The sequence below is a fragment of the Vidua macroura genome, chromosome 11 (assembly GCF_024509145.1).
Source record: "Vidua macroura isolate BioBank_ID:100142 chromosome 11, ASM2450914v1, whole genome shotgun sequence".
NCBI lineage: Eukaryota > Metazoa > Chordata > Aves > Passeriformes > Viduidae > Vidua > Vidua macroura.
In genome coordinates, this window is record NC_071581.1 from 21,207,920 (window position 1) to 21,224,350 (window position 16,431).

Below are 16,431 nucleotides of genomic sequence, written 5' to 3' on the forward strand. Positions count from 1 at the left end.
GATAATTAATGTAATTTCTAGCACTTTTCAGTCCTGGTTATGTCACACATTGCCTGGATGGTTTTTCCCCAGTATTTTTTTCCCCAATATTTTTTTCCCCAATTTTGCCCCCATTTTATTTTTTTTTTTCTGTTTTTCTATTTTTTTCTATTTAAAAAATTTTTTTTCTATTAAAAAAATATATTTTTATGTTTTTTCCTCTTGTTTTTTTTCCTTTTTTTTTTTTTTTTTTTGGTATTCTATTTTTTCTTGGGTTTTTTTCTGGGTTTTTTTGGTTTTTTTTTTTTGGTTTTTTTTTTGGTTTTTTTTTTTTTTATTTTTCCTAGTTTTGTGTATTTCTTAAAAGCAAAACGTTCCTTGGACCCTGTGTCACCACACTTAATTTTTACAGTTTCTGCTGTGTTCAAAATGAGAGATTTTAAAATTTTGTTGTATTTTTTTCAAACCAAGATCTAAAATAATTTGTGTCCCAATCGAGGTGATGGAAAATCCCTGGAGGAGCAAGCCTGGCTTGGGAACAGGAGGGTTTGAGTTGATGAACTCCTTGGAAATGGGTGTTGTCATTTTGGAATTTGGTTCTCCAGGTGGGTTCAGCTTTTCTCAGAGCACAGTAATCCCCGGGAGAGATTAACAGCTTTAAAAATTGGATTAAAATTAAATTAAAAAAATTAAAATTAATCTTAAAGCTGGAAATCGATGGTTTCCTGCCTCCAGCCAACCAGAGGCTCCTGTGTAGGTAAAGATGGATTTTGTAACGTGGAAAATCTCTGATTTGTACTGAGTTGAAAATTCAATGTTGACTGTGTTTAAATTGTTTGGATAAAGCATAATTTATCTTTATCTTTTATTATAAATTGCTCCCAGGGCTCTGAGCTCCAGGAGTTTTTCCAGCCCTGCCTGGTGGACTTTGGCCTGTCCTGTTCCTGGGGTGGCTGCTCTGGGGGATGTCCAGAATCCCAAAGAGGATTTTTAATCCTGTGGTTTGTCCTGTTCCTGGGTGTCTGCTCTGGGGGATGTCCAGAATTCCAAGAGGATTTTTAATCCTGTGGTTTGTCCTGTTCCTGGGGTGTCTGCTCTGGGGGATGTCCAGAATCCCAAGAGGATTTTTAATCCTGTGGTTTGTCCTGTTCCTGGGGTGGCTGCTCTGGGGGATGTCCAGAATCCCAAAGAGGATTTTTAATCCTGTGGTTTGTCCTGTTCCTGGGTGTCTGCTCTGGGGGATGTCCAGAATCCCAAGAGGATTTTTAATCCTGTGGCCTGTCCTGTTCCTGGGTGGCTGCTCTGGGGGATGTCCAGAATTCCAAGAGGATTTTTAATCCTCAGCTCACTGAAAATGATGGATGCCACTGCTGCTCTTTTGGCAACTGCCTGTGCCTGGACTGTGAATTGGGGAATTGAAACTTGAATTTTTGAGGTGCCTGTGCACAGTGTGCCTGTTGACAGGTTTGTTCTCTGCGTTCATTTTGGGGCATAAATCCAAAGTCATTTCGTGGATTCTTTGCCATTTTGTGGCTTTGCTGCAGCGTGAGATCCTCAGTGGGTTTTCTCTCTCCTTTTTGGACTGGGATCCTTAACTCTGTGAGCAGCAGGAGAAGGAAGCAGGTGGCCATCAGGAGGAAGGAGCTTTGTGGCATTATCTTCCTAAATAATGATGAAAAGATGTAAAAAGGGGCTCTTGTTAAGGATGAACACGAGTGTTAGTGCAAGATAAACTAGGGATAAAATAAGGAAAACAGCACATTGTGCAAAAATATTTGTTATATTTAGATTTTCTCCCTGCTAGGGATAACTGTGATATTCCTCCACACATGAACTGTACATTTAAATTTTAATTTAAACCGGGAAATACCAGAGTTCAAGGGCTCTTTTCCAGCCTGGCTTTCCTTGAGGCTGGAGAGTTTTCCAGCAGGAATTCCAGCTCCTCTTCCCATTAATGCTTCTCCATGAGCTGATCCATGGGAGTGAGGACAAAGGGAAGAACCTGTCTGAAAATCTCACTCCAAGTCATTTTCAGTTCTTTTTAGAGAAACACTTTTGATCCTCATGGAAGAGAGAAATGTCAGTTCATTCCTTGTGCTTGATTTTTCTCTCTCTCCAAATGGAAAGCTCAGCTGGGAAGAGGAGGAGAGGATGGTCCTGGCATTGCCAAAAGTTCTTTTCTGTCTCTGGCTGCACTCTGGGTGATTGGCAGGTTATTGGCAATGGAACCCCAGCCTTTAAGATGAATGATCAGATCTGACTCACACATTTTCCATACTGAAAATGACCTTTGGCAGCAATTTCTTTATGCAAAATATAGACTGGCCTTTTGTATTAAAAAAAAAAAAAAAATCAGAGGCTAAATATGCAATCATTAGTTGGTATGTTTATTTTTAGGGGAATTTTCACCTGTAATTTGACAGTTTATTCAGTAAACTGCTTTTTAAAATTCCCAAATATCTGCAGGTTGCATGCATTTAAATTTTTTTTAGAGAGTTGTGTCCAAGAAGAGGCAAATTGCTGCTCCAGTCTCTCCAAGTCCTAATGCTTGTGGGGAAAGGAATATGTGAGCACAAATGGAAAGTTCTGGGGCCTGTGCAGTCACTCTGCGTTTGTGAAACTCCCCCTGACCCCTGGAATATTTTCCTTCCATCTTCCCCCTGAGTACTGGCAGCACTCAAAATTACTTCCCTTGGGGTCTGAGGGAATATCCAAAGCTTTGCTTTCCTGCTCCTTCTCCCTTTAGTACAGAAGGAATGGTTAAAGCTGTTTCACCTTCAGAAAGAGGAGGAGAGATTGAAGAAAGGAATTGGAATAATCCAAGGATGCACTTGGCTGTAATGAATTTTAATGTTTTTTTGTCAGCTTGGCCCAATATTTTGATTTTATGTAGAATTTCCATTTTGGATTTTGTGTCTATTAGTCAGATTTCTAAATAAATCTGAAAACAGGGACTGGAACATCTCACAGGGAAGCAAATTCTTTCTCACCCTCCACCAGGGTGGGTGCAGGCAGGTGGGAACTGGGCTCTGCTCCCAGGGAACAGGGGCAGGATGAGAGGGAGCAGCCTCAAGCTGCTCCAAGGGAGGTTCAGATTGCACATCAGGAAACATTTCAAGCATGTCCATAAAAATGAACATTCCTAAAACAAAGCAACCCCCCTCAAGTCCTTATTTTATGCCAATTTTTAGTGCTAAGGCTTTTTTTTTTTTTTTCCAGATACAAACTTAATAAGAGCAAAATGCTAAGGACTTTCTAAATGTAATTTTATTGCATTTATCTCTCCAGTTGAAATTAATTATTCAGAGTCTTCATTAAAAAGAAGCTTTGGTAAGTGGCATTTTAAGCAGGCCTTCAGAAGTGATTGCAAGGGAGATGCTGATAAAGAACAGTGTCTGAAAGGAAGTGTAAAATACTTGAACATTTTAAACTGGGATGTGAGAACTTCCAGGGCAGCTGTTTGCATAATTTGGGAAATGTCATGAGCACACACACGATGCTGCTGGCCTGGGAGCTGCCAGCACTGCCACATCTCCCAGTTTGATCAAGTGTTTGGTGAGGTTTTCAAATGTTTGGTGAAGAGAAAAGAGATGGAAATTGTATTTTTTTTTCAAAAATAAAAATGTGGGGGTTTTTCCTCTTTGACTGGGAGTGCCCTAAATCCTGATTCTCCAGAGAAGAGCAGGAAAGCAACAGAAGCCCCCATTTCTTTCTTTCTTTCTGAAATCTGAGTTCCACGTGCACATGAGGAGCTCTGGCTGAGCCTGCCCTTGCCTGGGATGAGCCAAAATCTCCCAGAGGCTCCCCAGGTCTGCACCCAGGGGTCCTTGGCTTCCCTGAGGAATCCCATCTGCTGCCAGCAGCACATGCAGTCCCTGGCAGTGGGAGGCAGGGCATTGCAGCCTGGGGCTTTTGGAGCCAAAAAATCCGGGGTCAAGCATTTTATTTGTGCCAAAATTGGGATCCATTCATCCTCAGCTCCACGACAGGGCCTTATCTTTCCTTGATGATGGATAATTTGGCACTTGAGGCTTACACAGACACGAGAATGTCCAAGTGTGTGCTCTGCTGCAGCTGCAGGAAACACTTGCTGTCACCAGATTGGCTTAATTTGTGTTCCAGCAATTAGCCAGGGGGAAATAAATGACCCCCAGTCACGTTTGGGATGTTGGAGCAGTGACAAGAACGAGCTGTTTACTGTGGGGAGAGCAAAGGGGAACAAAACCAACATTTCTCTCCCTCGTTTCTCCCCAAGCACAGCAGGAGCAGTTTGAGTGTCAAATGCACACCTGGGAATTTGGAGTGCTGCTGTGGCAGTACTGTGAATAATCCCTGCAAAGCACTCAGGTGCCCACCTGCACGTGGGGATGGTTGTTTGTTTCACATTTCCTATTGCAGTCCAGTGTAAACTTTGCATGTCTCGAGTTTTCCTTCTCCATTGTCATCAGGAGTGATAAGAGAAGCTTTTTCTGGTTTCTCACACATGTGAAATGATTTTGGTGTTTGGTTTTAGGTTTTTTAATGTGTGAAATGCACGCAAGAAGTAGTTCAGTCTTGTTTTTATTCAGTTGCAGTCTGGTCCTGTTTGCTCTGATGCTTTGTGTGCTGCTCATCTCCCCATCCTGGAGGACAACACAAGCCCTTTTACCATGCTCATCATCCACTTTTGCAATAAATCCTTTCAAATTCTCTTTTCCTAGGAATTATCCTGCTGAAGCTGGGGCATTACCACGTAAATTGGCCACGGTACCTCTGCAAACACTCAGATTCTCCCAGAAAGACTTTGGTGGAGCTGTGATTTACAGACTTCCCCCTGTGTGTCCTGAACTGATGAATTCCTTATTGCTTCCCCAGGGGTCGTGGACTTTTATATAATTCCATTGGAGCCATCCATCCTCCGAAAAATCAGAGTGCTGGAGGTGGTGCAGGTGTCAAGCTCGATGGATTGCCGGCGTCAGCGGTGCCGGGAGAGGGACGAGGCCCAGACCCTCCCTGGATTGCTTAAACCAAAACCCTCTTCATGGATTATTTATAAGCTTGTCTCCTTTACATTCCCATTCCCTCTGTGATTATTTTTATTTTTTTTTTTTGCAGCGTTGTCCCTCAGACCACAGTGATCCTCAACAACGACCGGCAGAACTCCATCGTGGCCAAGATGGTGGGGCAGGAGGAGCCGCTGAGCAGAGCAGCAGATTCCCTGGAGAACATCCTCAGCAAGTGAGTGCCACTCCCTGGAATGCTCCCTCCTTCCCTCCCTGGCCAGGGCCAGTTCCAGGGGCAGTTTGAAGGGAAAACTGAGGAATCCTTGAGGTAATAATGGGGGAAAGATTGAACCTGGGCTTGGGTAGCTTCTCTTGCTTCCCTCTTGATGGGAGAGAACATCCTGGAGGAGCTGGGATTATCTGTGTTGAAGAAGAGTTTCCCATAGCTCTGGATTTTTACATGGATGCACAATCCCTTGGGAACAGGCCAAAATCCTGTATTTAACCAGCTGAAGGAGGAATGTGCAGTCCAAGGAAAACTTGGACTATCTAAAGTGAATTTTAAACAAGCAGACCTGGGGATTCTGGGTGGAAAATGGTTGTAATTAATATATTTTTATAAATTACTTGGATATTTCTTTTGTTTTGCACATGGGGCCTAGACTTTTCCATTGAGGCAGATGTAGGAAGTTGATACCGAAGATTTTTTTTTTATTCCTTCTGCTGTGTGTGACCTAAAGGACACAGTCTTAACCTGCACAAAGGGAAATTTAGATTGGATGTTAGGAAAAAGTATTTTACTGAAAGAGTGATGAAGTACTGGAATCATCTGCCTGGGGAGGTGGTGGAGTTGCCATCCTGGATGTGTTTAAAAATAGAGTGGATGTGGCACTGGGTGCCATGGTTTAGTTGAGGTGGTGTTAGGGCATGGCTCAGACTTGATAGTCTTTAAGGTCTCTTCCAACCCGGTGATTCTGTGTGATTTTCATTCTGCTGGATAGCTCCGAGTTCCACAGGAGTGGTTTAAAGGAGCTGATTTTATCCAACACGTTTATTTTGTCAATTAGTGCTTTTAATTCCCTCACAACGATGTGCAGGGCCATGAGCTGAACTGAGTGATGCTGGAATTTGGATATTCCATGCTCACATTCCTGCTGAGGGGCTGTTCTCTGGAGGTGACCTGTGCTCCTTGCCCACAGTGTGATTTTTTAATTTTGCTGCATAGTTCTGCAGGAGTAGAGGGGTTTAAAGGAGTCCATTTTATACAACACATTTATTTGGCCCTCACAACAACATGCAGGGCCATGAGCTGAACCGAGTGATGCTGGAATTTGGATATTCCATGCTCACATTCCTTCTGAGGGATTAATCTCTGGAGGTGACCTGTGTTGGCCCTCACAATGAGGTGCAGGGCCACAGGCTGAAATCAGTATTGCTGGAATTTGGATATTCCATGCTCACATTCCTGCTGAGGGGCTGTTCTGTGGAGGTGAACTCACAACGACGTGCAGCGCCACGGGCTGAACCGAGTGATGCTGGAATTTGGATACTCCATGCTCACATTCCTTCTGAGGGGTTGTTCTCTGGAGGTGACCTCAAAACGATGTGCAGGGCCATGGGCTGAACCGAGTGATGCTGGAAACTGGATATTCCATGCTCACATTCTTTCTGAGAGGCTTTTCTCTGGAGGTGACCTGTGCTGGCCCTCAAAATGACGTGCAGAGCTGTGAGCTGAGCTGAGTGATGCTGGAATTTGGATATTCCAATCCCATGTTCCTTCTGAGGGGCTTTTCTCTGGAGGTGACCTGTGCTGGCCCTCACAATGACGTGCAGGGCTGTGAGCTGAGCTGAGTGATGCTGGAATTTGGATATTCCATGCCCATGTTACTTCTGAGGGCTTTTCTCTGGAGGTGACCCAGGTTGGCCCTCACAATGACGTGCAGGGCTGTGCTGAGTGATGCTGGAATTTGGATATTCCATGCCTATGTTCCTTCTGAGGGGCTTTTCTCTGGAGGTGACCTGGGTTGGCCCTCACAACAATGTGCAGGGCCATGAGCTGAGCTGAGTGATGCTGGAATTTGGATACTCCATGCTCACATTCTTTCTGAGGGGCTTTTCTCTGGAGGTGACCTGTGCTGGCCCTCACAATGACATGCAGGGCTGTGAGCTGAGCTGAGTGATGCTGGAATTTGGATACTCTATGCTCATGTTCCTTCTGAGGGCTGTTCTCTGGAGGTGACCTGTGCTGGCCCTCACAATGACGTGCAGGGCTGTGCTGAGTGATGCTGGAATTTGGATATTCCTTGCTGACACTCTGCTGAGGGCTGTTCTCTGGAGGTGACCTGTGCTGGCCCTCACAACAATGTGCAGGGCCATGGGCTGAAATCAGTAACTCTGGAATTTGGATATTCCATGCCCATGTTCCTTCTGAGGGCTTTTCTCTGGAGGTGACCTGTGCTGGCCCTCACAACAACAGGGCCATGAGCTGAGCTGAGTGATGCTGGAATTTGGATATTCCAATCCCGTGTTCCTTCTGAGGGCTTTTCTCTGGAGGTGACCCAGGTTGGCCCTCACAATGAGGTGCAGGGCCGTGAGCTGAGCTGACACTGGAATTTGGACATGCCCTGCTCACACTCTGCTGAGGGCTGTTCTCTGGAGCTGACCCGTGTTCCTTGCCCGCAGCGCGGTGCCGGGCCGCCGGCAGAACACCATCGTGGTGAAGGTGCCCGGGCACGACGACAGCCACAACGAGGACGGCGAGAGCGGCTCCGAGGCCAGCGACTCCGTGTCCAACAGCGGCCAGGTGGGCAGCCAGAGCATCGGCAACAACGTCACCCTCATTACCCTCAACTCCGAAGGTACGCGTGGTGCCAAGGGGGGTTTTGGCCTTTTGTATGTCTTTTATGTCTCCTCAGTACTCTTAGTGTGCATGCTTGTAATTCCTTAGGTCTGATAATTCAGTCCTGGGGTTCTGTTAGGCCTAAAGGCCTCGTTGTGTGAGGCTGCAAAGCCCCAAAGCTATCTTGAGAAACCAGTGATGCCTTGAGAGGCTGCCTAGACAGAGTTGAAGGAATAAAGTAGGAATTTATTAAAAAGCCTTCAAAGGATACACCTTGGGCAGTACAAGGGGGCCAGGGGGTCGGGCTCTGCTCCAGGGAACAGGGACAGGAGGAGAGGGAACGGCCTCAGGCTGGGCCAGGGCAGGCTCAGGGTGGGCAGCAGCAGGAATTTCCCCATGGGAAGGGGGTCAGGGATTGGCACTGCCCAGGGAGGGTTGCAGTGCCCATCCCTGGAGGTGTCCCAGGAATTCCTGAGGTGGCACTCAGAGCTCTGGGCTGGGGACAAGGTGGGCATTGGGATCAGCTTGGACTCTGATCCTGGAGTTTTTTTCCAGCCTCAGTGATTCCAGAATTTTTACTGCTCTGTCAGCTGTGCCAGGAGCAAAGCTGCCAGCACCAGGAAGGTGTTTGTTGTGTGATTCCTTTTCTGCCTTGGTCTGGCACAGATTTGCACAGACAAACGTGATGTTTGAGCCACTGATGTGCATGTAAATTCTGTAGAAACACCTAATCCATTAATGTCTGCAGATCTGATTTCCCTCAGACCTCTGCAACACTCATCCATTCAAAATCTCTGAGACTGATGAATGCTTTGAGGATCAGATCAGTGACCCCCCTCCACCTGCCCTTGCACGGGAGGGAATTGCTAAGTGACTTCACCTGCAGGGTGGCACAAATTCAATTATTAATAAAGGAAGAGATGGAGAATAACAGCGCTGGTGTGCAGAGAGAGGCAAAGTCACAGCAGCCCTTGGCTTTCATCAGCTGGGACAGAATTCCAGGTGACTCTGAGGTGTGCAGAGGTAAAACCTGGCTGGAGATCCCAGCCCAGGACTGAGACCAAACACCAGGTGTTCAGGACAGCTCCACTCTGTCATCCTGGCTCTGGAAAGCAAAACTAAACTGTGCTTAGAGTTGGGTTTACCTTACACTGAGCTCTGGATATTTCCAGGATTTAGGGAATGGATTTCTGTAAAGGTAAAAAATGGATTTCTGTAAAACCTGGTTGCTTCCATGTAATTTGTGATAATTAAAGAATTAGTGTTGTTGCCTTTCTGTCCCTGAAAAATAATGATTCAGGAGCTTTGAGCCCAGTTCCAGTAATGGTGTAGAGCAAGGCTGGGTTTTTTTTCTGACTGAACACTGTGCCTTCAATCCATGTGTTTTTTAAAATCCAGTTAATTTTGGCATGCTTGTGTTCTTACTGGAAGTTTTGGAGTGCAGCATCTTCTCACTTCAAACACAGCAGTGCATTTGATTTAATTGTGAACATTCTAATTAGGCTTAAAAACTAATCTTTGTACAGTTCAGTGTCTTGTGCAGAACACAGAGCTCAGGAAGAGCTTTTTTAGTTTCACTGACACACTTTTGGAGCAGGAGAGCCATTAAGTGTTATACACTAAATATGAGGAAATTGACTTTAAAATGGTTTCTTTTGTAATGGTTTATTTTATAATGGTTGTATGGGATGGATGTGATGGCTCAGTGTTAATTTTCTCTTCATTTTTCACACACTGCCCTTACACCTTCAGGGTGGTAAGAGAAGGAAAAGTTTGCTCTGTTCAGTTCTTTTGAGACTCTTTTCCTGTGCTTTCCAGAGTCCTTGTGCATTTTTAAAGTTCTGGAGATTCTGAATGCTGCAGCTGGTGCTGTGTGTCCTCCTTGCACAGAACTCATTTGTGAATCAATTCTCTGGGCTCTGAAGACATGGAATCATGGATTGGTTTGGGTGGGAAGGGACCTTACAGCCCATCCAGTTCCAACCCTGACACCTTCCACTGTCCCAGGCTGCTCCAAGCCCTGCCCAGCCTGGCCTTGGCCACTGCCAGGGATGGGGCAGCCTCAGTTTCTCTGGGAAATCCATTCCAGGGCCTCCCCAACCTCACAGGGAGGAATTCCTTCCCAATATCCCATGTAACCCTGGTGTGAAACCATTCCCTGTGTCCTCCAGTTTCTCATGCAGAGAACCCCAAGCTGGAAATGTGAACATGTATTTTTGGAGCAGATAAGGGGACACTGGGTGTTAATTAAGGGATGACTGATGGTTTTTTTTCCAGAGAAAACTCCTCAGTCACGTCTTGTCTCCTCAACTTGGATCTGAAGCAGTCATTTGATAATGGCAGCATTAAACAGCACTCAGGATTTGCTTTCCAAATGGGAATCCAAGCAGCTCTTTGTCCCAGACTTATCTGTGCACAGGATTTTCCAGCTCAGGGCAGGCTCAGATCTCACCCGTGGGATGAGCACTTGGAGCTCTTTCCTGCCAAGCTCCTCAGGACAGGCACAGACAGTGAGAGGAGCTGGAGCAGAGCAGGAGTGAACCTTTTGTACCCTAAAACAAAATGATGTGGTGCTGATGTGGAGACACTGATGAGGACTTGTGAAAGCCAAAGAAAATGATAAAAATGGAATTGCTTTGGGGTTTTATTCTTCAATTATTGGGAGCCAGCAGATGAACAAGTTTCTTGCAGGTGTCTGCCACAGGGATATTTGGAATTAATGCTCCAAGTATAACAAAGATCTATTAAACAAGGAAAAAAGGGCAAAATCCATATTAGAAATCCGATTTTCTGATGTGAAACACGTTTTCCAAGGTTTTAAAAAGCCCTTTGAGTCTGTGGGTTTTAATTTTCTGAATTTTTTTCAGATTTTGCTGAATGTGACTTTAAAGCTCTTTAACCTTTCTTTTAGCACAGCTTTCAATCCCACTGCTGGACCTGGAGGTGAATTTCAGCCTGGTTGTCCCTCCCTTCCACAGACTTTAATGATTTTTAATTAATAAAGTCAGTGCTCTGGAGTCTCTGCCAATTAATCACTGCCCCTGTGAACTTCTGCTAATTGACAGGAGCTCATTAAAAGATCACAGACTCATGGAATGGTTTGGCTTGGAAGGGACTTTGAAGCTCATCTCGTTCCAACCCTCCACATGATGCTGATGTTGAATCTTCTGAACATCAGCCAAAACATTATTTAATTTCTCTAGAAATGGAGGTTTGTTTTTGTAGGTTAGGATTTGTTTTTTCGGGGTTTATTTTAATTTTTTAAAGATTAATTCATCTTTCTGCCTCTCTGCACCTACCAGTCTTTTGCTGCCACTGCCAACTTTGCACCCAGCCTTGAGAGTAAAATAAACACAACTTCTTGGAGCGATGGAACATGTTAATTCCAGTATTTCTGTGGGCAGGTGTTTCCTTTTGTTTTCCCTAGTTTTAAAGGAATGACTGACAGCTCCTGGGGATGGAGCAGAGCCTGGCTTTGCTTTTAGGCTCATGTCAGACCAGGGGAGCCTATCCCAATGGAAAAATGCAACAGTTCAGTGTCTGTCCCTTCCCTGGGTGGGAGAGCATGTCCAGAGCAGCCCCTGTCTGGTTTTTGTTCTCTTGACAGGGTTTTTTTTTTGCTGCTGACCCCAAACTGGCTCCTCCTGTTCCCAGAGAATTCCTGGTTTGCGTGGCAGCCCTCAGCACGTCCCCAAACAGGGATGGATGGTCAGCTGTGCTGGGAGATAAGAGAAATGCAGCAAAAAAGACTCAAAACCAGCACTGGAAAGCAAACTGGGTTCAGTAGAATGGAGATAAAGGCAAATTTTGTGATGTTGGAAAAAGAACAATGCAGAGGAACTAGAAATTGGTGTGTGGGGGAAATGGGGCTGTGAGTGCAGAGAGGGACTCAGATAAAGCTGGCAGGGCTTTCTGCACTGTGAGGAGAAATGATCAGCAGCCACTTCTGTGGTGATCTGATATTTGGTGTAAAAAAGGGCAAGGAAGCTCCTTCCCCCTGAAAGGGCAGCAGGCTCCTCAGGAAAATTCACAGGATCAGGGAATGGTTGGAAGGGAGCCCTGGAGATCACCCAGTCCCAGGCAGGGGACCTGGGGCAGGTGACACAGGGACACATCCAGGTGGCTTTGGGATGTCTCCAGAGAGGGACACCCCACATTGTCCCTGGGCAGCTGTGCCAGGGCTCTGCCACCCTCCACCCTTCCTCAGTTAATTAAAGAAAGAAAAATAGAACAATATGAGAAGTTGTGTGATGAGCTGAGCTCCAGGTGAGTGTGTGCTGAAGGGAAGGGTTTTCTTGGAGTGTTCTCTTCCTCCAGCTCACCTTGACTGAGTTTTTGGAAGTGTTTAAGGCACAGCAGCAGGGTATGGCTGTGCAGTGCTGGGGGGTGGAGTCTGGCTTTTCGAGTGCATGCACTAAATAACCCACCCCATCCAGACTGCACCCAGACATCGCCTCTAAAGCCTGATAATACACCTAAAGAACCATGCCACATGCATTAAAGGATATTTCAGTGCTGGGAGACTCCCGTGATCCAGATTTAATCAATAGTGTTTATGTATTGAATTGCTCAAAGGGAATTTCCATCCAATTCCCAGTCTGTTTTCTCCTTCCTTATCCATTCTCCTCCACGCCAGAGCTCAGGGCTTTTGTGCCTCACTCAGAACTGGCCCTGGATTTCCTCTTTCCACCAGATTTTTGGGTGCCAGTCCTGTGTTTGCTCCCTGCAAAGTGCCAGATGTGTTGGCAGCCTGGCAGGAATGATTTTGATCTAAAATAAGGAATAATTCAGCTTTTGTGCCGTCACAGAGCTGCAGTGGATTCATGGTTAACTTCAGTCATGCTTAATGCAAAATGGTTATAAAATAAATTCCCTTTCTGTTTGAAAGGAGGAGGAAAATGCAAGAGATAATTTAGTGGGGGGATTGTGGTCATAGGTCAGAATAACAAGATAATGTCTTTTTTTCCAGGCTGGGAGCAATAAAAAAACAGTTGCATGTGGTAAAAACAGTATGTTCTGGACTCTGTGCCAGCAGAAAAAGGAGAGGATTTTGCAAATTGAACAAAATCTTTGGTTCGTGTAGGTTAACAACGTTTGTTAAAAAAGTCTGCAGGCAAAAGGTGTTCCATAAGGGATGAAAAATTCCTATATCCAACAGCAATCCTGTGAGCTCTAAGGCAGTTAGGCTGTGATAGGCTGGAGGATAATTTATTCAGGCTTCCTAGAATTTCTTTGAAAAACGTACACATTGATCCAGAGATGTTTTTGCTTCGCCAGATCTGCCCAAATTTTTCTAACCCAGTCCATTTATCTTGAGGAACAGGCTGTTGTTTTCCCTGATAATGGTAACCAGACTTGTGGTGAGGCCAGACACAGTGGCATGCAAAACAAGGCACAACTCATCCAAACCACTTTATTTTTCACATGGCACCTGGTACTGGGAGCAGAAAGCAGCCAGTGTGACCTATCCTGGCTGAGGATAAAAAAGAAAGGATCAAATTAAGGAAAAAAAAAAAATACAAACAATTTGCAAGTGTATAAAAATATATTCAGGACAGGGCATGAAGTTCTGATTTCAGCAGAAAAAAAGATTGAGGGACGAGTTGCTACATATGTCAACAATAAATTGATTTCCTTGCAAGTTACTGAATATAAGGAAGAAATTCTTCCCTGTGAGAGTGGGGAGGCACAGGGTGCCCAGAGCAGCTGTGGCTGCCCCTGCATCCCTGGCAGTGCCCAAGGCCAGGGCCTGGAGAAACCTGGAATAGTGGAAGATGTGCCTGCCCATGGCAGGGGTGGAGGAGATGAATTTTAAGGTCCCTTCCAGGCCAAGCCATTCCCTGGTTGTGTGGCTGTGCTCTTGCTGATAATCTGCTGCTCGCAGTGATAAATCAGGATTGCACAACCCAACGTTTGCCTCATCCTGTCGTTACTCAGCGCTGCGAACTCGGCCCTGACATGTGGCATGACTCAACCCAAAGGTCGTGCTGGAAAAGCAGTTTGGAGTGCCTGGAGTTGCTTTTATGTTATATTTTATTGAGTTCTTCTGGCTTGTAGTCTGATAAACCCCAGGGCAGGATTTGGAAATCCAGATGCTGCTTGCTCTGCGTCCTGCTCGGTGTGAAAAGGAAACGCTGTTTGACCTGAGCTCTGTCACCTTCTCTGGGGACTGGAAGGGTTATGGAAACCAGGAATTGGGGACTTTATGTCACAAAACTCTGCTCTAAGATCACTTAATGAAAGAAAAGTCATTAATGTAATTGTAACTGAACGTTGTTCACAATAAATTACTGTAAAGCTCTCTGTGGAAGGGCTGAGTGACCCCTCAGTCAGCAAACCTTGTTCTACTCCACAGTTGAGCAAACATGGAAATCAATCCAAATGGTCCATGTCAGTGGACACTGAAATGTTGCTGGAGTGTTTCCTACTCAGCTCCTATTGGCAGTGTGAGGAATTCTGGAGGTTTGGTTTATGTCTGGAATGGGAGTCTCATCCTTGGCTGTGTGTTCCATCCTCCACTTGAGGTGGGGCTGGTCCTGAGCTCTGTTCCAGTTTCTGGTTAGTCTTGATTCCATCAACTTTTGGCATTGTCTGCACAGGTTAATTGAAATGAGTGCCTAATATTACTTTGAATTTAATTTATTTATTTAATTAAATCCCTGGTGTTCTTTTTTTCCCCCTGACAAACAGGGAAAGAAATGAAAAAGCTTCTTTATATATTGAGTGTAGGTATAGCTGTGGTACTGATGGTCTTATATTTTAATAAGAGGGAAGATGATTAGTGATTGAATAATTATCCTTCTGTTCCTTGGGAAACTATTATTTAGAAAATAATATAGCCAGTAAATATGAGGAAAAACCCAAATTATGTTTGGGATCTCTGGTTACATCCTAAATTATTGTAATTGCTTGATGTACTCCTTTTAAATGATTAAGCAAGTTAGTGTTCACTATTTATTATAATTTCCTAAATCTATAATCTTGTCTAGCCTTGCTTTAATCTCATGGCTTTGAGGTTGGGACAGACAAGGTTCAAAGCTGTTGACTGCTTGAAATTTGCCTTGCTTTGAGAATATCCCAGAGCTGCAGTAATCTTCATTTTTAGGGCACGAGAGCACTGGGCCTGGAGTGGTTTCTCAATAACAGAGATCTCTGAGAGCGAGCTGGACACCTGGACTGGCTGCACCAGTTGTTGTGTAGGTCAGAATGTCACCAACAATAATTTTGGTCACTGCTGGGTGAATTTGGGTTTCTTTCTCTCAGCAGCCGCCGTTGCGATCCCGCTGCGCTCAGCTGGGAAAGCCCACGGACACCAGGAAGCAAAGTAGGGGGAGATGATGCAAACTTGAGAAATGTTTGCTGTGTCCTGAGCCTGCCTCCTTGCTCAACCTTTGCCCCATGTGTGTTTCAGAGGATTACCCCAACGGGACGTGGCTGGGCGACGAGAACAACCCCGAGATGCGGGTGCGCTGCCCCATCACGCCCGCGGACATGCTGCACATCAGCACCAACTGCCGCACGGCCGAGAAGATGGCCCTGACCCTGCTGGACTACCTCTTCCACAGGGAGATCCAGGCCATCTCCAACCTCTCGGGCCAGGGCAAGCACGGCAAGAAGCAGCTGGATCCTCTCATGATCTACGGGATTCGCTGTGAGTGAAACGTGGGAGTTTTACACGCGGATAAGGCAGAAGCGGATGTGTTAAATGAGATTTTAAGGGTGTGTTTGATGTGTGGTGAGATGTTCTGGTGGCTTTTGTTTATGAAGAAGGTGTAGGGTTTTTAGGAAGAAATCCTGATGGGCTGGTTTATTTCAGTTGGTGGGTATTCACCAGAAATTCCTCATCTTTTATTCTGAATTCTGACATCTTTGCAACTGCCAGCTGTGAGTGTAGTAAATACTGCAGAAATAATTGGTAACACAAATTTCAATACTGTTCAAGTGCTCAAACCAGCGTGGTCTTGAACCGTAGTTTTTGACTTCCCATTTATGTCTCTTTTCAAAAGACTTGCTGAGATTGTGATGGGAAAAGTTGGCAATCTCAGGATCATAAAATCTGGATTCACAGCAGGAATGGCAGGACACTGTTGGATTTCTGTCTGCTCCATGTGCACAAGTCTTTGGATTATTTAAGCTATTTTGGAGCTGTGAACTGATATTATTTGTGTTAAAGGCACGATATTTGTTAATTTAAAAGGAATCAAATATGGTTTCATGTAGAACAAAGGCACAGCCACTGGTTTGAAATGAAAAGAGGAATCTGAACGTGAGCATCGTGTTCCGCTGTGGCGACTTCTAGTGAATACATTGAGGACAGCCAAGTCTCTTCTCTGTGCTTTATTTCCAAGAAACTAGCATAACCAGGATTTTGGGAGAAGTTTCTTCTGCCAGGTGGTGGTTGAGCACTGGAATCAGGGAATGGGCACGGCCCTGAGGCTGCCAGAGCTCCAGGAGTGTTTGGACAGAGCTCCCAGGGACGGGCTGGGATCGCTGGGGAGTCTGGGCAGGCCCAGGAGTGATCCTTGAACTGGATTCTAATGAACCTGGAGGTCTTGTTGTTAGGAAATTCTTTATAGTCACATTTCGTGTAGTCACCAGTGGATCTGGAATGGGAATCATTTGTTCTACTGG

The 16,431-nt window shown here is 45.3% G+C and overlaps 1 protein-coding gene across 5 annotated transcripts in view; it reads left to right on the forward strand.

The window, feature by feature from the left end:
* The window catches only part of BANP (BTG3 associated nuclear protein), a 115,158-nt gene that overhangs the window by 22,927 nt on the left and 75,800 nt on the right, over positions 1 to 16,431 (forward strand). For all 5 annotated transcript variants that reach the window (XM_053987149.1, XM_053987150.1, XM_053987152.1 and 2 more), the window contains exons 5-7: positions 5,074 to 5,196; positions 7,644 to 7,819; positions 15,212 to 15,451. In XM_053987149.1, coding sequence (XP_053843124.1) covers positions 5,074 to 5,196; positions 7,644 to 7,819; positions 15,212 to 15,451 — 539 coding nt within the window. The remainder of the gene's footprint in view (positions 1 to 5,073; positions 5,197 to 7,643; positions 7,820 to 15,211; positions 15,452 to 16,431) is intronic.